This window comes from Bactrocera neohumeralis, chromosome 6, assembly GCF_024586455.1.
Source record: "Bactrocera neohumeralis isolate Rockhampton chromosome 6, APGP_CSIRO_Bneo_wtdbg2-racon-allhic-juicebox.fasta_v2, whole genome shotgun sequence".
Classification (NCBI taxonomy): domain Eukaryota; kingdom Metazoa; phylum Arthropoda; class Insecta; order Diptera; family Tephritidae; genus Bactrocera; species Bactrocera neohumeralis.
The window spans coordinates 20,710,862-20,735,528 of record NC_065923.1 but is presented as its reverse complement, the minus strand read 5'-3'; the positions used below and the strand labels follow the sequence as shown (position 1 = coordinate 20,735,528).

The 24,667-nt window shown below is 34.6% G+C and overlaps 2 protein-coding genes and 1 pseudogene across 5 annotated transcripts in view; 2 read left to right on the top strand and 1 right to left on the bottom strand.

Annotated features, from left to right (window-relative positions):
- LOC126763673 (solute carrier organic anion transporter family member 74D) overlaps positions 1–24,667 on the bottom strand; it is a 122,064-nt gene that overhangs the window by 72,405 nt on the left and 24,992 nt on the right. For all 4 annotated transcript variants that reach the window (XM_050481387.1, XM_050481385.1, XM_050481386.1 and 1 more), the window contains exon 3: positions 14,989–15,067. The gene's annotated coding sequence lies outside the window, so the exon portion shown is untranslated. The remainder of the gene's footprint in view (positions 1–14,988; positions 15,068–24,667) is intronic.
- Positions 7,354–13,142, top strand: LOC126761808 (uncharacterized; annotated as a pseudogene).
- On the top strand, positions 12,046–12,494 carry LOC126763675 (uncharacterized). The gene has a single exon (XM_050481389.1). The coding sequence runs from the start codon at positions 12,106–12,108 to the stop codon at positions 12,418–12,420; it is 315 nt and encodes a 104-aa protein (XP_050337346.1). The 5' UTR covers positions 12,046–12,105; the 3' UTR covers positions 12,421–12,494.

The window sequence follows — 24,667 nt, the reverse complement described above, 5'->3', positions numbered from 1 at the left end:
CAACAACACGCAAATGGCGAAATAAAATATCTACAGTGCTTTACAACAATAACAATAATTGAAATTAAATACAAACATCGTGTACTTAGGGCCGAGCATGAATATGCCGGCGAACAACGAAACTGGGTTAAGAGCAGGAGGAAACTGCATTAAGAGGAGGCAGACGGGTGTAGTAATATCTACCATATACATAAATATGGCGAAGTAACGCAGCGTGTAAAAATATACAAATGCATTGAATATGTATGTATGTGTGTGCGTATTACTTTTCTGTCTCAATGTCAAAGCCGTCGTGTTATTGAACCAATTTCACGTTGATAGCAAGGGCCGTTAGTGGGGTGCTGTGCGAGACCCAATGATGATGATGATGGTGATCATAATGATGATGATGACTATGGTCATGGTGTGGCTGTTGCTGTTGCGCCTCATTTCGTTGTTGTAACAGTGTTGCATTTAACGAAGGACACAGGCGGCGTATACACACAGTTACAAACATGTATGTATGTATGTATGCAAAAATATATATCCGTATTTCAAACAGACACCATACGAAAATAAACAACGATATTTAATACAATAAAACAGCGCAGCAGCGATAACAACGACACTAGTAACAGCAATACCAACAGCAACAACATGAGCGCTAACAATAACAATCAAGCAGCTTGTAACGCTGAGCAAACGTATGCAGCCATCTATACAAACATACTAAACACATATGCATGCAGGCAATTGTAACTGCATATATGTATGTACGTATGTATGTATATTTAGTATATATAGCACACATGCCAGCAGGCACCGGTAGCCAGGGTGGAGGCGTCCAATTGGCAGCCTGACTCAGTGACAGATTTTTCTTATGCCCTCTATATCAACAACCCACACATAAGCATGCATAAATGCCCACATATCCATACATACATATATATATTTACATGCATGTGTGCCCAACGCCCTGCATCTTTCATTGACATTGAAATATCTTCTTTCAATTTACGCTAATGGATCACTTGGAGCGTGCACAGTTGGTTGTCAACGTTGTTGTCAGATTGAATTGACAGCCCGGGAATGTTATTTGAGTGGTGAAGTAGGTAAAGTAGGAGCAGCAGAAATTCCCTTAAGTAAAATGCATACACATACATATGTATGTATAGTGATGATTAATTTCAATCAGTATACTAGACTATATCTATTCATATACATAAGTATGTATATATGTACATAAGTACATATGTATATGTAAATATGTTTATAGAAAATAGGTGTGTTTGTCATGTGGGTGTGTAAAGCTATAATGTCTAGGTATATTCTATGTATGCAAAATATTTTTATGACACCAAATATATACATACATACTTATGTATAATTATATATACATATATACATACATATACATATGTACATATAAGATCTAATAACGTAAGCCAAAAAAAAAAAAATTTTTTTCTTAGATACCGCTAAAATTATATTATCAGCCGAAATAACGAAAAAAATCGTTGAGCTCTTTACACAAATATTGGTAGTCGAAAAAGTCTTTTCGTATTTCTAATCAAACTTCAACATATTTTTATACCCTGAACAGGGTATTTAAAGTTTGTCACGAAGTTTGTAAGTATATATATAAATGATCAGTATGTCGAGCTGATTCGATTTAGCCATGTCCGTCTGTCTGTATATATACGAACTAGTCCTTCAGTATTTAAGATATCGTTTTGAAATTTTGCAAACATCATTTTCTCTTCAAGAAGCTGCTCATTTGTCGGAACGGCCGATATCGGACCGCTATAGCATATAAACTGAACGATCGGAATCAAATGCTTGTATGGAAAACTTTGACATTTGACAAGATATATTCACGAAACTTGGTATATGTTCATTTTTTAAGGCAACAATGTAATCTTCCGAAAACGTTTACCTTCCATAAAACTGCACACACACATCAGTTACAACAGAAATGCACCTGTGAAGGGTATTTATTTCGGTGGTTAACGTTTTTCTTGTTTTATATTTATATTAATAAACAAAAAAACAAATATGAAAAACTACCATTTGGTCGACCACTTTTTGCCATTTTTCGCTAGAGACATTTTTTCAGTGTAAATCGAAATTTCAAATTTAACGGAATTTCAAAACTTTACAGCTGAAAGTGCAAAAGAACAGCTGGTACGACGAGGAGTGCCGTGTCGCAGCGGAGAGAAAACAGGCTGCCTACCTCGCAACGTTACGATCGACCACTACACGTGCGGGATGGATAGATACATTTTTTTTGCTCGAAAATTCTACGAAAAAATGCGGCGGCTTAAAATTTCCGATGACGATGGAAATTATAGCGAAATTTCCCGCCTGAAGAACAACATTGGTGGCTTGCGGCGAAGAACATTCTTCTCATTTTTTTGTAAAAAATTTCAAAATATGTAACTCATTCATTTTTGAACAGCTGTAACTTTTTTTCAATTTCCTCGGATTTAGTTTTGGTTAAATGAAGCTTAAAATCTCACCTTTCCAATACTATATGGTATGAGACAATGTGATTGGTACCACTGGAGATATACGAATGCAGCGACATCTATTGACAAAATACGAAAAAACTTTTTCGACTAACCCATATTAACAGGTGGCACGTTGTGATTTTTGACTTCCCATATAAATTCATAACGTAACATCACTTTTCATAAGTTTACAGGGGAAGGAAAAACGAAACAAATTTTGACTTCTGGTTATAAAATGGTTATAGTATATTGGTTATAACTGCCAGCGTGGGGTTAAAATTTTATGATACATATACATACATACATATGGAATATGATGTATTACATCGTAAGCAATAAAAAACTCAATTTCGATTTTTTGGAGTTTTATGTAGTTTTTTTTTATATAAAACAGAAAAAAAATTTCTTACTTCGCTTGAATGCTTAACGCATTTGAACAAATTATTATATAGTGAAAATGTAAACTTATCCTTTTAATAGATTTAACGATCTACAAGGAAAGGCAAATTAAGAAAGTCGAATGTCAAATTTTCCAATTGTGGCCCTTTAAGGTTCTCTTTATTTTTGGGGAATTAGAAAAGAGTTACAAAGGGTCACATCTGGCGAATATATAGGCTGGGGCATCGTAACAGTATTGTTTTTGGTCAAGCATTCACGACCAAGCGAGCCAAAATAAAATCGCCAAGCTCATAAAAACACGTCTAACCTTAACCGAAAATTGTATCGCACTTCAAGGGCACGTATACTTGTATATATCAACAAACCCATGAAATTCTAAAGTTCCTGTTATTTTCTGAACACGCCTCATATATATAGAATGTAATTACTCATGCAAATTTAATTGCATTCAAGTCAAACCCAACAAAGTTTCAGAGACGGATTGGTTTTTTATGGGAATAGTGGCACTCGGCTATAACAACGTAAGCGCTGTCTACGCCAGTAAAGAAGAAAAAGAAGACCTCTATAAAATTGGAAGGAACAAATTTGAGAAATATATTTAATATTGAAGTTAAAAAAAAAATCCAAATACATCGGTTTCATATATAAAATTCTTATAACGTGTATTAAAAGAGATTGCTGGTTTTTAGTTGAGATTTTTATCCAAGATTTGGAGCCTTTTAGCGTGTTGAAACTGTCCAGTGGAAGAAGAATACAATTTACTATTTATAAGTACGGCAACTTCAAATTATTATTGAATTTTATGAGAAACTAATTCTTGAGAGAAATACTTCTCTTCTTGGTTTTGCGATTATTTTGCAATGTATGGAAGTGGTTCGAAAAGACTTTTGCTATAATCTCAGGTAATCTCTCTGGGTTTAATACCCCATTTAAAACATTAAAAAAAGAATTTCAATTCATAAATGCAGGCAAGTACACCAAATTATTATGTTAATTTCTTTCATTTAATGAAATTTGAGAGAGTTGCCACCTTTTTATTTTTTTGTAGTTAGAATTTTTACGATTTTTCACAAGCACACCAAATTATTGAGTTAATTTACTTAATTTAAAGACAATTTTACAGAGTTGCCACCTTTTTATTTTTTTGTAATCAGAATTTTTAAGAATTTTTCAAGCGCACCAAATTATTTTGTTAAATTTTTTTCATTTAAAGAAAAGTTGACAGAGTATATATGTATATGGGGTATTCCATACCAAATTGACCAAATCGACCGCTTTTGAACCCGACCCGTTTAGATTTTGCTGAAACTTATCCATCCTTTTCTACCCTTTGAAAAACATTTTTGAGAATTTTTTCAAAATTTTTTGTCCAACTTCAAAAAAGTTATGAATTTTTCAAAAAAATGGCTTTTTTATTTTCATATAGCCATAACTTTTGTAGAAACTGACTTTTGGGGACCTTTTTTTTAATTTTTGTTTTTGAATGAACTTTTCGAAAAAATACACGAAAAAAATTTAACACGATCAATTATATAAAATAATCGGTTTTTTAAAGTAAAATCGTCATTTTTTTTTTTTTTGAGTTCGCCATTTTTTTTTGTTAAATTTTCCAAAATATAAAAAAAAATTCAATTCATTTGACAACTATCCCTGCTAATTCCGGAGTGGACAGATTTTTTTTAATATTAGAAAAGGATGGATAAGTTTCAGCAAAATCTAAAGGGGTCGGGTTCAAAAGTGGTCGATTTGGTATGGAATACCTCATATATAAATATATGTATGCTTGCGAAAGCAGAAAGACTGTTTTACAATCTCAGGTAAGCTCTCTGGGAGAAAAAAAGTTCACAGAGTTGCCACCTTTTTATTTTTATATTTTATAATTAGAATTTTTCCGATTTTTCTCTGAGACAAATATAAACATTTATTTGATTTTGAAAGCGAAAAGCGATTACAAAATGCTAGTGAATCACTCTTCTATTTCTGCAATAATGTTTAAGAAGCTAAAAGTTGATTTTAGAGCCAATTATTGCTTCTTCTGACTCAGCAGCTTGAGTCTGAGAAATAACATTTGGTATTGATGATAAGCATGCATATAAGGGAAGAAAACATTCCTGAAGTAATTTCAAGATAAGGTACTGAGTTGACAGTTTTTGGCCGGATAAAAATCTTGATCCGTTCCGGTTACTTAGACCCGACTGTTGTGGGAACAGCTTTATCTATTACTGGCGGCCACTTGCCTCAATTTTGAAGCTTAATGTTAATTATATTTATCAAACAACCCATGGGTTCCCAAAATCATTTTAGCATATAACTGTTTCGTACCTGAAATTATATCTTATCAGACGTTTTCCACATTTTATTTGAAATCCTAAACTTATGTTTCACTTCCAACAGGTATTTGCGTAGTAAATTTTGCAGTTCCTACATATATGTATATATAAATACAATTTATAGACGCTCATTTTCATTCAACTCTTTTTATCTTTTCTCTATGGTTATTTTTAGCCGTTGCCTAAAGTCTGAAATATGCACAAATAAACCACAACACAAAAATCTCGCAACTTTCCACAAAATAACCAAACAAATACAAATAATAAGTAACAAAAACACTTGAGCATATTTATGTTTGTGTGTGTGTATGCTGTCATGTCCATGCCGTTGCTTGTAAATATGTAAAGCAAGTATTCAACAAATAATGGTGTAAAAAAGCGTTTAGCAAATCGCAGTAATAAAAATTCGCTCAAAGTCAAGTTCAATTCAAAGTCAACAATGCGGAGCCTAATTTACGACCATAAATAACAAATAAACAACACGAAGTGCTGGCAAATACGTATATTCAAATATACATACACACATACTTATGTATGTATATTCAGCTAAGCAAAGCCATGTAAATATCAACCAACAACAAAGTCACATCTCCACCTCTCTACGGATATACTAAACTCAGGTGAGCGCTTTGGTTTAAAGCGCAGCTCAAATTCGCCATTTGATCGTCTCAGCTTAGAGGATGAAAGTAAGCCACTTTACGCTGCTAAAATGCCGGCGAATTAAACTTCTCCTTCGATAAAAAGTATTTTTATTTTGTTTTTGTACTTAAAGAGCATATTTTTATTTTATTTCAGTTGGATATGTCAAATCGTTCGTTGCCATGGCGTAGCCAATGTTCATTCGCAGCAACATATTTACATAAAAATTTCGAAATGTGTGTGAATAGACCCAAATTTACTGCAGAAATTGAACCGATAAATATGCAAATTAACATATAGTTGTCTAATTTGCTTAAACAATTTTTTTGCTATTTTTTATCATTACTGTGGCCGGTGAACTCCAGATCTCATTTATATGTTACACAGAGCGTCTTTCTTTTGAGGCTAATTTTAAAGTGTGTTTGATTGCAAATATTATTACTTTTCATCCAAGAGTAATATTGGTTTGCGAAAAAATCTCTTAATCCATGTTGTATGGTTTGCATCGAAAGTTCCTCTTGAACTCGAGTTTTTGAATAACCTTTGTGTTTAGTATGATACACTGCTGGTAAACATTGATTTGTCTAAACGAAAATTTCATTTAAGTTGTCTCCATAACAACTGAATAACAGAAGCAACAACATTTGTTGCGAGATGAGACAAAATTTGACTTCCACGAAAGCTCTTTAAAATTTCAGAGTTTCTTAAACACTACTATGAGAACATTTGGCTATATTTTGACTATAAACACTTAAAGATGAGTTTATACAATGTTTAGTTTAATAAATCTCAAGCGTAACTAAGTAATAAAGCAACAAGGTTATCGTGAGTACAGCTTTAGAGCTTTCGTAGGAACTTCTGAGTGTCTAATTCACTAGTATGGTTAGTTGGTTTCGCATAACGGCCATCATATAACATGTATGTATATTAGATTGGCTTTTTCAAAACTTTATTGCAATGGAAAGCTCACTAAAATAAATATGTTTATAGAGCTTTAGAACTCCTAGAAAAAGTTCGACCTAAAAATAAGTCAACTTACAAGGCTGGTAAAGATTACAAAAGCCAAATTTTTTTGGAAAATATTTTTTTATTGAATTATTTATATATATTTTTCTGGAACCATTAAAGTCAAGAGTCTAAACTGTTTATTTTTATATTTAGGAAACATTTTATCTTAACGTTAAGGATAAAATTTGACTCCGATAATAAAAATTATATTTTATATTACTGACAATAGTTCTAAAAGAAGAAAAGTTTGGAAAGGTGCTATATAGAGATCGCGTTCATTAAAAGAAGAAAATGTCTCTTAGCTGTATCTTCCGCGTGGGTGTCGCTTGGGCAATTGGTGTCGCTGCTTACAATATCATGAACTCAAACTGGCTCCTGTTACAGTCATGACATTGCAGGCAGACGGCTCCTAGTGAAGGCTGACGTATTTACCCAATCATTCCTTATGTTGAACTGCTTTATATGCATCCTCAGAAGTACATAGATTAATGGGTAATACAACGGCTATGGCTAAAGAGGTAACTGGCGGTAAGTATAAAACGCTAGGGACAGAGACCCACGAATCTAAAACTCGTAATGGAGTGCGAACAGGAAGAAACGAAGCGGATCGGCTTATATGTAGGTCCAAACGTCGGTGGGAGATGAGGCTGCTAACACCGGCGGGCACAGCGATCATAAGAGGTGTGTCGCCAGCGGCCACACCTTCACTGCAACGGGAGAAGATTGCGATGGTTATAGTGCTACCGCCAAATTTTTACAGAGTACGGGTGCCACAGTCCATGAAGACTCGGACTAAGAAAGCGCTGTGAGCATAAACGCGGAAAGAGAAGAAGGGATATGCAGGCGACCGAGGGTTCCAACTCTGACAACGAGGGAGAGCTTCGGAAGAAGCCAATCAATCAATCAAGGAGGGTTTGAAGGCAAGATACACGGCGGCGGTCGAAATATGCAACCGCGTCGAAGGCAAGTTCAGTCTGAAGGAAGAAGAAGCCCTGGCTTGGGCTAGGGAGGAGGTGAAGAACGACCGGGTACACTCTGCCACTCGTAATTGCTGTAATACCTCGGATCCAGCCTATGCTAAACGCATTTAGGAGCACATCGCTGGAAAGAGGCAGCGTTCAACGGAGAGTGAACCAAAGCGTAGGTAACCATACCCAACATGATGAACGCGAAATATGCTCTGCGACTGCTACAAAGACAAAATCCGGACGTGCCAACTAGCGACTGGAGAGTGTTAAGCGTGGCGAAATCATCAACGGTGATGGAGGCTAAAGCTACATTCTCCAGATCAATAAGATCAAGGTGATGCTCATTGTTTTTTCAATATTCGTGATTTGGTGCATCATGAATTTTTTCCGGAAAGACAGACGGTCAATAATACGTTCTATTTGGCCATATTAAAGCGTTTGCGTGACAACATCCGTCGAAAACGGCCGGAATTGTGAAAGAACATTTCATGGATTTTACACAATGACAATGCACCATCGCATCGAGCCACGATTGTGACCGAATTTAAAGCCGAAAAAGCAATGATTTCCGTAAACTTTTTGATCACAATGTATAGCTGCCATACAAAGTTCTGAAAAAACAAAGTTTTTGCATAGAACACTTTGTATTTGGCAAAATATATTCACGAAATTTGAAATTGTTCAACAAAGCAACGTTACAAACTCCAAAAGAAGTGTTCAGATGGCTTTAATATATAGTTTTAAGACTTAATTATAGATAAAGTTGTCTAAGATATTACATTTTATATCATTTTATAACACAAAAAGATGATTTTCAAAAGAAATTACTATATTTTGTTAAATTTAGAGCAAATCACTGAAATTCCTTAACAATTTCCTACAGGGTACATTGATATACATTTACAACTACACGCGCATGCGCAATAAAAAATCATGCAACGTCAAAATTTACGGCTCTGTTGCACTGAATTTGCATATCACCTACTTGTCACAATTCAACTGACCGCAATTTACCATATGCACTACCATTTCGCCTACACCAGAGTAGTCGGTGCCTTGCTTTAGACAGTCACCGCTCAAACACGCTAACAAACTGTGTACATTTGTATGCGCCAACAACTTGTTTAACATATCGCAATAAAAAGTGCATATACATATACAAATGTATGTGTATGCATAAAATTTCACAGCGGTCACATGGCTAAAAGCAAAAACAAAAACAAAAAACATTACAGCTGACAACACAAAAATATATATTAGCAACAAAAGCAATAGGCAGCGCAAATAAATAAATAAGCAGTGTAATGCAATAGCAACAAAATGAAAACTACATCATAATGAAAGTGAAATGCGCCGCGTTGCATGCCACATGGCGCGAAATTTGGTATTCCCCAGCGCCAGACGACGACGGCTTAGCTAAGCGCCGGAGCTGAGCACAGTCAGTCAGGTAGCTAAGCAACTACTCGGCTTACTGGCTTGTAACAACAACAACAAAAATAACAAGCAAAACAACAACAACAAATATTTTCTTTTACAGTGGTTTAACGTTTGGGAACAAACAAATATAAAAACAACAAAAACAATAACAATTACAACAACAACAACTACAGTAATAACAACAAAACCAGCAGTAATAACAACAGAAACAACAACAAAAACATCAGTGTTAACTTTTTACGGTGGTTTATCGTTTCGGAACAAATTTAAAATACAACAACAACAACAATATCATCACCAACAACAGTCAGGTGTTTACATGCGAAGAGAATGTCTGGGGAAATGCCACGCGTATATGCAACAATTTATTGTTGTTGTTAGATTGTTGTGACGGTGTGTGATGTGCAGTGGCATGTTGCAGCGGCAACACCTACAACATCATAGCCACTATATGTGGCATTTGGTAGGCCATCGCCGATGACGTTGCAAGAAAAATGTCTAATGAGCGCTTGCAGTGTGCTGCTGTTAACAACAACAACAAAATTCCAGTGTTGCGGCTTGGAGGCGTATAAATGATTTGGCTGTAATGTTTCCATGCTGCATTGTTATTGTTGTTGTTGTTGTGCAATAGCAAAATACTTAGCGTCGTTCGCTTTTGTCTACGATTTTGTTTAACAAATTCAGCAATTTAACTGTTGCTGTTGTTGTTGCTGTTGCCGGTACCGTTGCGGCTCAATGCATTCGTTGTTGATTTGCTTGTTTTGCTGTTGTTGTTATACCAGCACAATGCTTAATGACGCTAGTAAATTGTGGTATGTTGTTGTTGTTTATTTTTTGCATTTTTTGCATCTTTTGCAATTTGTTGTCAGTTTTCTGCCATTGAAAGTTAGTTAATGTAAATAACATTAAATTTCTTTGCATTGAAAGTAATACACTTGGTTCATTTAGTTGAGGTTAAGCACGAACTTTGAACTTTTTGTTTGGCATTCGCGTTTTTTTTAATGTTAACAGTGACTATTTAAGTGTGAGTGGGAGAGCTTTTTAACGGTTCTTTGAAAGTAATTGTTCACAAAGCGAAGCTTGTACCATTACTCAAGCGTTATATGGGTCATTCGGTTTTGGGATTTAGTTTACTAATATTTTTTGTTGTAATATAAAATTTGTTTTAAGTCTTCACCTTCACCCAAAAACTTCACCAGGACATGATAATATTACCTCAGAAATGCTAATTGAGTTACCAAATATAGCTGTAGAAGTAATCCCTTTGCTCATCAATGCATTCCTGAGTCTATACTATCCAACTTCATGGAAAAAATCGCAGATTATCTTGATAGATAAACCTGGAAAAGACTTAACACAGCCGACTTCATACAGACCAATCAATCTTCTATCCTGTCTTTCTAAAATATTTGAAAAAGTATTACTATCAAAGATGTCTCCTTTCCTCCACGAAAATAATATAATCTCAACGCACCAATTCGGCTTTCGTGAAAAACATAGCACGATAGAGCAAGTAAATAGAATTACTAACGAAATAAGAAAAGCATTTGAGCACAGAGAGTACTGTACAGCTATATTTCTAGACGTGGCTCAGGCTTTTGATAATGTGTGGCATGAAGGCCTTTCATATAAGATTAAAAACATTTTTCCTTTAAAATTTTATAAAACATTGGAGTCTTGTTTAAAAAATAGACAGTTTATGATTAAAATGGGAGGTTTCATTTTTGATGAACGACAGATAAGGGCTGGTGTACCACAGAGCAGTGTTTTAGGCTCAACTCTACCTGTCTACCATGAAAATACATAGTTCCGGAATTTGAGCGTAGTTGTAGAAAATTTTCAACATAGTGTAATCCGCTCCCAAAACTTTAAAAGCGTGTTTTCCAAAAATTTGTTTTCAGAGTAGATGAGCAAAATTTCTCCCAAACGACTGTACCGTTCAGCTTGAAATTTGCATACAACGTTATGAGATATGCTCTTCAGGTAATAGTCGAAGGAATAATATTTTTGGAAATTATTTTTGATTTTTAAATTTTTAAAATTTTATCACAAAAAACGATAATTTTTGGGAAGCTGTTAATTTGTCAAAACTCAAAATTTTGACTAGTCTATCGAATAATACCTGTCTACATTTGATGTTAAAATAATACCCTTAGGCTTGTGTGGATAATTCTTAATAGAAAAATCTTTCTCACAACCAAGCACCGGAAGAGAATATAAAGGTTTTCTAAAAATACATAGTCCGATTTTTAAACAAAAGCAATATAATTTATTAAAAATTTCTCCCAAATGTTTTCAAAAAAATAATATAATAATAATAATAATACAACCCGTTAAAGTAAAGTAACCGTTTGCTTATGGTGAGTATAAGGAAATTGAAATAAATTAATGGAAAAATTCTAAGAATTTTGAACGAATACCGAATAAATAAATGAAATCGATAAAATTAATTTATAATTGAAATCGATAAAGGATCGTTAAATATCGATTTGAGTTCAAGCGTGCCAAATAGCACCTTTACGATAAATATAACCACGGTACTCTACCACTGATAAGAAATCGGTAGATAGCTTGCTTCCGTTATGTTATTTAAATAATTACAAGTAAACACACTTAAGCATCCTTGAGATGGTGCTTCCCATTACAAGTTATCTTTATTTCAACAATAATAAAGATAATGTGAATCCCAAATTAATGCAACTTCTATTGCCAATACACCGTTGAGATTGTATAAAAACCTGCGTCTCGGCGAGGTAATCATCAATCAGTTAAACACTTCGATATCGATCGATTCCAGTAACTCAAGTAGAACTTATTTAACTAAAATTATCTAAAATGGCAAACAAGTGCATTTTCCTATTCGTTTGCTTGTGCAGCATTGTACTGATCGCTGCCTTGCCGCTACAAGATGACACAAAAGCGCCGCAAGAAGGACAACCACCAGTGCTGGCACGTCATGTGCGTTCTCCTGATGGTGGCAGCGTTGGTGTCGACGTGAATCAGGATAGCGCCTCGGCTCATTACAATCAAAACATCTACACCAGCGACGATGGCAATTTTAAGTTGGACGCTGCTGCACAAGCCAGCCACAATTTTCACACCAATGACAACTCCTACAGCGGTGCAATATCTGGTTCATTTAGTTGGTAAATTGATGTGTGGAAAAGTTGGCAAATTGTAAAAATATTTTATGAGCAATTAAAATGTAATAAATGTGCACAATATGTTTATGGCTTTTATTATATGTTTATATTACTTTATCTTTATTATTATAATTGATTTATATAAAGTTGTCAAGTGCACCATTACGTATGAGTAACATTTACAAGGTGTCGGAGAGAGTGAGTGAGATAGAACTTTAGATGCTAGCAATTTTCTGATTAGCATACATGTTTTATAACACTATAATATTTAGTAGAGAGGAGGTTAAGAACGGACGGACACACTTCGCCACTCGAAACTGGTGTAATGGCTCGCATCCAGCGTTAGTTAATCACATTGAGGAGCATACCGCTGGAAAGAGGCAGCGTTCGACAGAGAGCGAACCGAAGGCGCCCTCGAAAAAGAGGAAATGCAAAGACGTATCAGGGAAGATGGACGTCAAGCACGTGGACAAACCGACAATGTCCAAGGCAGCGACGGCAGCCGCTGAGATTGCGAAACGGCATTTGACCGTCGCGCTTATAGACTGCAGTAACCCGCTGGGACAAATGTCACAGGAGCAGTGAAAAATAGTGGGAATGAAGCTATTGGAAGCCCACTTCTCTTGAATGGACGCCGAACCGAGCGCATCCATGCCGTCATTTGATGGAGCAAGACGACTTAGCGGAGTCAAAATCTTAAAATGTAACGACGGCCCGACAATAACTTAGGTAATGTAGCGGTCAGAACGCTTCCAAACCTGTGGAAAGGGGCGAGACTGGAGGTGGTTGATCGCAGCCGTATTCCATCGGTGCCCAAAGCGAAGGTAACCATCTATCCACCCTCCAGATCAATAAGGCGGCAGATAGCGTATAGAATATCCATACGCAAGGTTCGGGAAGATGGGAGGATCTCGGCATAGAAGAGATTATGGCTACTTAACGGGTCTACAGGCCATTAACAGTATTATGACTACCACTCTCAATACATTCCAGAACTGAACAGCAGTTGGAAGCACAATATGGAAGAAATAGCGAGGAAAACCAGCAATACATTATATGCGTTTTTGCAAATGCTCGGCACAACCTGGAGGCTCTCTCCCTTTCACATACACTGGTGCTACACAGCCAATTCTGCCCTACCCTACCGGAATCCAATGGAAAAGGTTCAGAGGTTCGCTGCGCTGTGTCTAACGGGAGCTTTAAGAACAACTCCAACGACGAACTGGTACCAAACCGGCCACCTATAGACCTCTTCGCTGAAAACTGCATAGCAAAATCGGCGGAAGGACTACTGGCTGAAGGAGAATTTACATATAGGCATAAGGCAACCTTTTAGGTTGCCGGACCACTGCAGTATATTTCAAATTGAGGCCTTTGCTACTGCGAAAGCCGCGGAGCTGGCCTCTAATGCACGTACAGGCAATTACACAGTCCACATCTACATAGACAGCCAAGCAGCAATGAAGGCAGCAACCTCGTATCGCATATCGGCCAGAAGTGTCTTGGGAAGCAGGGCAGCAGTGGAAAGTGTTGCCAGAAATTACAATAAATACAACATTCATTCGCTAATCACTTAAAGCTTTTAGAATACTTCACAAGTCGAATTACAACAACACACATACCACAAAAAGACGAAAAACTCAGCGAAACCTCCAGACTAGTAATTTTTGTGTTTCAAATAAATTTAAAAAAATTTTTAATTTTTTTCACCACACTCTTATATATATATTCATAACTATTTATATACTGTTACATTTAAATTACACAATTTTTAGACATGAACTCCTGCACAAAAATTAAAAAGCTACTGGAGTAATTCCACGGAACTTTTATGACTGTTGATTCGCCTTTCCGTTCTCTGTGTTACCCGTTTTATACCACTGTGGTGGTATACCAACTGGTCGGTGCCATTTCAGCTTTGGATCTATGGTGGGTTTTGCAGCCAACGCTATACCAACAAATAAAGTGAAGAGTAGCAAGAAAATTTTTAAATCCATGGCTTCTCGTTGGTGTTTCTTGGCAAACTGTGCGACTTAGCGAAATGTACTGTGCCAATTGTGTTCGCTTGCCGTCTTTTATAGTCCCGTAGCAATGCTTTGGTACTCAACTACTGCTGATAAGGTATCTGGGAATACCCGCAAGACCATATTTATTGCGAATGCGGTACTTTAATTATTGTATTTCACTGCTTAATTTAGGAAACATAATGCAAATGGTTGGGTGTATATAAATATATGTATGTATGTCTGTATACATATATGTATGCATATAGAAGAATACATGCTCGTATGTGAACCTATAAAAAAGGTGGGGTTCACCGTAGCATTTTACTTTGTTAAACAAGTTCCACATTTGGGATGATGTGTATTCAGATTTTAGAACAGTTGTTTTTCAGTCTTCAGTGTTTTGATAGTGTGTAGTTCAGAGATTTCGGATTGTGTGTGTTTTAAAGGCAAGTTCTTTTATTTCAAATATATTTTAAAATATTTTTAATATAAAATTTTAGAATTTTGCAACCAAGCAGATATAAAAATGTTGCCTACAATTGGGCGTATTTTTTATCAAAGACACTTACCTTTTATTGTGATTTTGAAATGAGTTACTCATATATCTTATTTTTTCGTTGAATTAATAAACACAACTAGTGCGATAGCCTAAAAAGAGAAGAAGAAGAATTGTGAGTTAAAAGAATACTGAGAAAATTGTCTTAAAATTTTAATTACTTATTTATACATATTTTATAAATACACAGTAAAGCGTTTGAATAAAAAGTTAAATATTTTTCGAGTTACACCCCATCTACAAACGGGTTGAGAAGATCCTACACTGTTACAGTGATTCCGGCTTCCCCCTGGTTGAAACTTAAAATGTAAAATTCTCTAGCAGAAGATATTAAGCATATGTGACCTGGTCCACGAAAAGGGAGCTAACGTGCGAAAACTAGTTTTCTGGGAAAAGCTGTTAAAAATAATCGTCAGTTTCTCGTTATCTCATTAATTGTTCTCCTTTTTTTTGACACCTAAGCCCCCTTACCGTAGACCAGGTCACATATATTGATTTGATTTTTAACCAAGAAATTGGACGTCCGTGGCATGCCTAAACTCATTGTATGAAGAACCATATACAAAATATGCAGAACTGATAGATAGATAGAAAATAATTGATGTTTTGCACTGCGACCTATCGTCTATTTTGTCCTCTCTTGTATCAGAGAGAGAACATATGATCACAAAGGTCCAGCACTCTGAACAATTTCAGCAGCTTACTGGGCGCGATGGAGGTGGTGCGATCTCTGTCCACATAGATGGACCCAAGGGCTTTGAGCCGGCTTCTACAATGTGCTGGTCAATCTATAATCAGGTGTTCTGTAGTTTCCGGTTCGATGTCGCAAAACCGGCAGTTTGCGCAAGAGATTAAGCATATGTTGGACTAGTGTTTCTTGAGCCTGCAGTGCCCAGTAGTATAGGAGACTGAATTTGTCTCGAGGAGGTTGATCATATCCGTAAACCTTGCTAGGTTGTAACCTCCTAATATTAAGTTGGCGTGGTGCATTCCTGTTGTCTGTTGCCAGTGCCGTTTTCTCTCCACTCTCTCCTCCTCCTTCATGGTGTAGGACTCCTCCCCAATGCCTGGTTCTGGCTCCATCATTCCGGAAGCCACCTCAGAGCGGGCAAGTTCGTTGGCAAGCTCATTGACGGCTACCCTTTTATGCCCCGGCACCCAGATCAGGTGTAAATGGTTACGAACTGGTAGGCGGTTCAGTCTTCTTATCACTCCTCTACTAATAGCGGTTTGACTTCATAAGCTGAGATCGCTTTTAGTGCCACTTGACTACCGCTGAGTATAATCATACGCTGGTTGCGATATTTGCTTTGGATATTGATTTCTGCACACTACATTCTTTGCTATAAAGACTTCTACTTGAGAGATGCCAGAAAAGCATCCCATTGGTACGAATGAACCTTCAGTGTACCACTGGATAGTGCTGCCCCTCAGTAGTAGGTCGAGCGTGAAATCACTCCACTCCGCTTTACTGCCGAGATTAAATTTGAACTTCTTTGTGAAGTTTACCCCCTCCGTAACGCTATCTCTTGGAAGAGGGGTCAGTGGTGTGTCTTCCCCTAAGGCCTTCATTTATTGAGACGACATTATCTTTACCTTGCTGCCATAAGCAAGGTCTTATGATCATGGTATATAGCACAACTGATGATACCTGGCTTGCAGCCCTACGATCTACCGGCCAGGCGTCTGCATATCATGAGCACTTTGGTGGCTCTGGACATAGTTTTTTCCACATGTCTATTCCTCAACCTTACGGAGTCTAATATGAGGCTTAAGAATTTGACCGCTTTAGACATCTCTAACTCCCTGCCACCAAGTGTTAGGCGTCTCAAGCCAGGAATAGATCCTCCGCTTTGTGAAAGTGACGACGGTTGTTTTTGACTGGTAGATTTTTAACCTAATGCAGTAATCGGCTCATTTGTCTCCGTGTAAGCACTCAAAGCATTTTAGTAATGTAGTTTTGAGAAAAACGCTTTTAAAGATACATAAATTGTTGTAGCTGATTGAAATGAGCTTGAACACTTGAGGAAGTTGTAGATTAAATAAAATAATAATACTGGGATATAAAAAACCTAGCTATACGAACAAGGTGTGACAAAATTCTAGTTAAATACTCAGATTTAAAAAGTGGAATATTGGGTAGTCGGAAAAGTGTTTTCGTATTTCTAATCAAATTTCAACTTATTTTTTTTTTATATTTATACTAATATCGACCACTTTTTGCCTTTTTTCCGCTAGAGACATTATTCCATCAGTGTTAAACTTTCATCAGTGTAAATCGAAATTTCGAAATTTTCAGAACGGCAGCGAGCGAACCATTGTCGTGCTACACGAACTGATACATAATCGTTTCCGCAAACTTCACAAATTTCATTGGTAGCTTCCATGGCATTCTTCCTGTAACTTTTTTTCAACTACCCCGAATTTTATTTTTTTTTTAAGACTGCAACGACATCTATAGACAAAATACGAAAAAACTTTTCGACTACCCAATATTAGAACCTTGAAGAAAAATTCAATATTTTATTATCCCTGCCATTATATGATTTTTAGTTTAAAAAAAATAAAATTATTTTTTAATTTAAAACCTGAAACTTCATAAGAGGCTTTGTCATAGATGTATATTTGTTTAAAAATATTTGCAATATATCAACCACACCTCTTTAAAGTCGCAAACACGCACCTTAACATGCATATATTTTTATTTTTATTGCAAGAAATCTTACATGCTCCAATTTAGCGATAACAAAAAGTCTAAGATAATCTCTATGCCGACCGCCTTCGGCCGCTACATAAAAGCCTACGCATTATCTGCTTATAATTTATAAAACATAAAATAAATAAATGACTAAATCACAACAACATATATACATATATGTATATGTATATGTACACACGTATGTTTAAAGAATATGTGTGTCTGAGAAAAAAGTAGTTCAAATAAGTTCGTTGACCTAAACAAAATCAAAGCAAATTTGAGCATATTAACTAAAATTTGTTGCTTTTCCTTTACTTTTGTTTTGTATATTCTATTTTATATTTTTTTACTTCGCTTCCTTATATTTTTTGTGCGTGTGCTATTATTTATTTCCACGCACTTGTAGCTTTCATCGCTATTGTTTTTGTTGTACGATTTTGTGATTTTGATTTTAGTTTTATTTTAGATACGCAAGCGATTTTTTTTCGTTTTTGATAACGAAATAGTGGCGACTAACCCACCAACACTTGCATGCTTATATATTGTTAATTTATTAATAAGTGCGTAGGGGAAGGCTAATGTGCGTATAAATATTTTAGCTATCAATGTATGATGTCATAGATAACCGTACGATGGGGAAGTCATTTGCCTTAATAAATAGCGACAACATTATTTAACACGAGACGAAACTCCCACGCTCCCAATCAGTGAATCAGTGCCAGTGGTAACAGGCTGTGTATGCGTTATACAAGTACCATATGGTATATTATGCGTTATACTACAAGGTATATTTTATGAGAGAGAGAATTAAATAAAAAGATGTATAACTTTTGCGTTAACACCTTTTTCCTACATATAACCTCAAAATGTATGTGTGTTTTGGGATTTTTTTGTTTTCATCTTGAACAATCGCTTTTTTACATATAAAATACTAAGGCGGAAACCTTTTTTTTGGGTTAAAATCGAAAACATCATCAAATTTCTATCAAATTTCCTCAAAACGAAATATCATATTTTTTAAAAACCAGTAGGTCTTATGTTTTTTGAAATATTTACTTTCTGGGTATACAAAATCCATGCATTATTATAATAAATTTTTCAGAAAATGTAAAAAATTTCAATATCATGCTTTGAAAACGTAGAGTAAACAATTGCTATATCTTAGATTGTCAGAGTTGTCGTATTTAAAATTCAAAAGTGGGCTTAGAATGGCTTAATTATAAAAAGTTTAAATGAAGAATATTTTGGGCAAGGCGAAGGAGCAGTTACACCAATTTTCCAAAACAATATTCTGATTTTACTGAGCTTAGAGCCTACATTTAATAACCTTCATAAAATTTTTTTAAAAAGAGTACAGTAAACAGGTATCTTTGAATATGCTTAATGGCGCAAATTACGTTACCACATTTTGGAGAGCATTAGATTTGCCGACGGGGGATAGGTTTATGAGTTTGACATCGGAATAGAAGAAAAAAATGAGCCGAAACGAAAAAATCTACGCCAAAGCCGCTCAAAAATCAATAAGGTGCTCATTGTTTTCTTCGATATTCGTGGTTTGTTGCATCATGAATATGTTCCGGAGGTACAGACGGTCAATAAGGGGTTCTATTTGACGGTATTGAGGTGTTTGCTTGAGAACATCCGTCAAAAACGGCTAGAGTTGTGAAAGAACCATTCATGGATTTTACACGATGTTAATGCACCATGGCATCGAGCATAATTTTGACCGAATTTAAATTCCAAAATGCAAAAAGTATCATCGATCACCCAACGTATTCACCAGATTTGGTTCGGTGTGAATTTTTCTTGTTCCCCAAACTGAAATTGCCGCTCCGTGGAACCCATTATCAGTAGAGCGCAGAGGCAAATTTTTATAATTTTAAGCACTGCTTTGCAGTTTAAGCTTTGAGAGCTGTTACCTAGAATTATAAAAGCAAAATTGTCCCGGCGAAGTCAATACAATAAAGATTTATTTTTGTTTCTTGTAGCCTCTATTCATTCTATAGCGTATGACGTCACAATAGCGCAATCTAGTGTCTGTTATTCCTGTATATGAATCAAATTTCAATGTTGACGTTTTCACAAACGGTTTGAATCAAAATTACAGTGAAATTGTTGCAATTTTAATTTTGTTTCCAAAATTGAAAGGGGAATCCCCAACATGGAATTCCGAAGAACAGAATATTTTCATAAATATATGTATACTATACGCCTTTGCTTATTGATCGAAAGATTTTTTCAAACATAAATATTATACTCTTATTGGTAATTTATGAAATTTTCAGTTCCAAAACTGTTTAGGAATTTTTGCTCAAAAAACTGCTGAGCCATTTTACCTTAAGGCGAATGCAGATTGCAAGCAAAAGCCTTTTAACTAGCTCTAGAGTGATGAATCTGCGCAACAATGTAGCAAAAGTGAAAATGACCCGGAGGGCCCTACTTTTTTTTATCAAAATCAATGCGATATTAATCTCAATACATACTATACATACTTGTACATATATTCATGAATATCTGAGGTGCGAGTTTCCTTCACAGCCGGCGTAAAGTGCTCGCGATATTATCGGATGCGACACACGTGTGAACCATTAGGAAACACCCAGTCAGGTCTTTTCACTTTTCGGCATGAATGTCGCATTGTTGTTACATTTGAATGTCTCTTACATGTACACATATAGACATACATACATAGAGGCTTATGAGTACTAGTTACACATGGCCACCGCAGCAATAGAAAGTGTCGAATAACAAAAAATGAGTTGGCCAATTGCTCGCATGGTTCGTTAGGTGTCTATACTATATGTACAGATGTGGGTATATACGCATGTGTATGTGTGTGTGTGTGACTGTGCGCTATAGGGTATAAGCAATTGAAGTGATGATCACTTGAACTCGTATGCATAAGCAATGACAGTGTATCGAATAGCTTAAAAAGCCCGCACGCACAACAACAAATCACGCAGACAAATGAGAAATGAAAACAAAAAAAAATTACAAAAAAGACACAGTAACAGAAGCAGAAAAAAAGCAACAACGCCACGAATAATATACGCACGCAAGTGACGAATAACTTCAATTCATGCCGGTTTGCCATTATCAATCGGTACTTTCTAATTTGCAATCACTTTACGCCTTAACAACATGCACAAAACACAAAAACAACAAAACAAAATTTAGAAATTAGATGTGTTTGTAATAATTTATCGAAAATTACATATGTATGTTTGTGGAGGTGTATGGCAAGACTTTCGTTGAACTCTAAACTTAAAGGTACAGAGTGAAGTGGTTGTACTCTGCTCGCATTTATATAATAATGTATAATATAAAAAGTAAATAATTTATTTTTGGAAACCAATATGCTTGGTGTTTATAAAAATTTTAATTCAAAATGTAGGGTTGCCAACAGTTTATTTTTTATTTTAAAAGTGGTAAAAAGCGGAAATATGTTTGTTGAATTAAAAATATGGGTAAATATTTCCGGCCAGTGCTGCCATATTTTTTAGTTTCTGATTAAAAATAAATTAAAAATAAAAATAAAAATTATAGTAACTTAAATATTTTTTCTTAACTTATTACTCATGTGAAGTATTTTTATAAATAGTTAAATATTTCCGGCCAGTGCTGCCATATTTTTTAGTTAGAAAATAAGAAATATTTGTTAGTAACTAAAATATTTTTTTACTTATTATTCATGTGACGTTGATAACTATTTTTGAATATACATAGGTAAATATTTTCAGCCAGTGTTGCCATACTTCTTATTTTCTTTCTTTCTTTCTAATTAAAAAAATATTAATTAGTAACAAAAATATTTTTTACTTATTATTTATGTGGAGTTGATAAGTACGCTAAGCAAAAAACAAGGTTGCCACTTGCCCTTGATGCACAACTGTACAGTAAGAAAATACTCAAATGTTCTCAAGCAGTAAGAAATACCAAGAAAGTAAATAAATTAGCTTGGAATAGGATTTTCTTCACGTTAATTAGATATTTTCATTCAAAACTGTAGGGTTGCCATCTACAATTTTTTTTACAAAGGCTGATAAATATCTTCCTACTCATTATACATATTAGTATTGAAAAATATTTAAACATCATAAGGCCCAGAGAAATTTCTGAAACAGTACGATATCAAAAGTAAATTGTTTTGAAACTCAATATGCTCAGTGTTAATAAAAAAGTTCATTCGAAGTAACTGTTTGTAGGGTTGCCTTCTACTATTTTTTTTCAGGCTGTGGGAAATACGTTTCTACTCTTTATTCATATTGGTGTTGAAAAACTTTTAAAAATATTTGAGACCAGAGTTGCCACCTTGTATTTTTTCTAATTAATTAATTAGTGATTAAAATATTTTTGCATTTAATACTCATGATCGAGTTGATAAGTAGCGTAATCAAAAAGAGGGTTGCCACCTAACACTTAGACACGATTTACCAGAAAAAAATGTCTAAAAATTCAGAAAACATAAATGAATCGTTCGTTTTAAAAAATACAAATTTTCAACGGTTCTCCTTGCGCGAAGTGAAAAAGTCGCTGAAATTCGTTTTATATCACATAATTTAACAAAGAAATGGGAAAATTCCATAAGACCTAACCTAATCGTTATACTTTATATCTTGCTATCATTTAGTAAATGTAATAAGTAATAGTAATAGATATAGATATAGGAATCCAGGTCATCATCTATCGCGAAGAGCCTAAGCGTATTATGACTTTACATCGTGATCATGATAAGCTAGTTACTTATTACAATTACTAGATGATAGCAAGATATATAACGATTAGATTAGGTCTTATGGTTGATCTCAATCGATGACTCTCATTTGGATAATTGTTCGTCGTTTGTGTTACCCTTCAGCTCCTAAAATTGCTTATAGAGGCGTCTTGAGCTTACCACAAAATTGTTAAGGCAATTAATATCAATCCCAGCCATCTCGCTAGGTTTCCCGAAAGTGTGTCTATCGAGATATTTCAGCCTCAGTCTGGTAAAGTCGGAAAGGAGAAAGTGATAAGAGAATTGCCTGCCAACAAGCAGCTTTGGTGAAAAGCGTCCTTCAAAATATTTAGCCGCACCGCGTGTGAACCTATTAGGCAGTCTTTTCCAGTAAGAATACCTACATTTGCGAAATTTACTTTGCTAAGAGTAAGTAGTTCTTAACATTTTTTGAAAGAGGTCCATAGCTGTCTCCAAATATATAATGATTTATGGAAAATTAAAACAATTTCACCACCAAAAGTAATCATTTCCCATATAGCAATATTTGTACTCAAAAAACAATTACAAGTATATACAAGAAAATATATTTACACGACTGACTAATTCACTGACTGGCTGAATTCGGAGTGAATTCAAGTAGCATGCTACGACTGAATATTAGCGTGCGTATTTCTCTTTAACTCAATTGAAACCCGAAAAAAGTGTCTACATACATACATTACTGTAATTGTTATTCTACTATAAATGTGTATTTACATATATATATTTCCAATTATGTATATGCGTGTATCAATGTATGTGTACGTGCGCACTCCAAGTCAAGTTCAAGGACTGCCAATTAAATAAAATACGCAGCAACAATTGCAAACTAAGAATTGTCGAAGCCAGAGGCAAGCAAGAGAGTACATGGCATCTGGTGCTAATAGTGTTTGTGGAGTGTGCGGTGTGGTGCGGCCACCAGGCGAGCTGGTGAGCTACGAACAAAGGTGAAAAGCAACCAAATCGATAATCGTAATATAATAACAACGTCCAAACTAATTATTAGTTACAAAGCAGTACAAAATATTAAAATAATAATTAAATAGAATAATGAAATCGTAGAAAGAGAAATAGATTTGCTCTTATCTGATTTAAATGTATGTGCATATATTTATGTGATTGGTAAGTGTTCCTTTTCATCTTAGAAGCATGAAAATAAAGAAATAAGGAAAATTTTAATTAAGAGCCCAAAGGTTATCACTTTTTCTCTATTTTTTATAAATAATAATAAGCTGTTCTTCCAGAAAACAAGAAGCCAAACATTTTTATGCCAAAAACACTATTTATATACCTTTTAATAATTGTGTCAATTCTATGAAATGTATGCTTTATTAAATTGCATTACTTTTTTTCAAATAATTTCATTGTAAATGATATTAGAACCACCCTAGTATGTATTATTAACTATTGTAATTTGATAAATTTCTTAAAAAATGCGTGCTCTCTCAAATGGTGAGATTAAATTTTTGTTTACGAATAATATCATTTTTGATAATTTTAGAACCACCCTAGTATGTATTAAGATACATTGTTAATTGATAAATTTAAAATTAAAATGCGTGCTCTATTATATGGCTAGACATTTTTACGAATAATACCATTTCTCATAATATTAGAACCACCCTAGTATGCACAAAGATGTATTGTAATTAAATAAATTCTTCAAACAATGTGTGTTCTATTACATAGCAAGACTTTTTTACGAATAATATCATATTTAACAATATTAGAACTACCCTAGTATGTATTATTAAGTTAGCAATTATAGAGCATAGGTTTTAGCTCAACATTATTTACAACATTTGGGTGTGATATTTTGAAATATATTTATACTTTTTTTATTGATTTGTGGACTTGCATTATGTTGTTTTAGGAGCTCAGTCAATACGTTATAGAGTTAAATCTAAATCAGAAAAAACGGGATTATTGAACAATTTTTGAAAGTCGCAAGTGGAAACAAATAATAATTAATATAATTAAAAAAAAATATTTAAAACAAATTATTTTTTGATTTTTATAATTCACAAGTGGAAACAAGTAATTATTATATGTAATTAAAAATAAAAAAAAAAATTTGGATATAAAAAAAATATTAAAAATAAAAAATAATTATTTAAATTAAATTATTATTCAAATACAAAAAAAAAAACTAATTTCCAAAAATACTATACTTCAAAAATACTAAATAAATACATAATTATTAAAGAATAGTACTTAAAATAAAATACTATTGAAGAA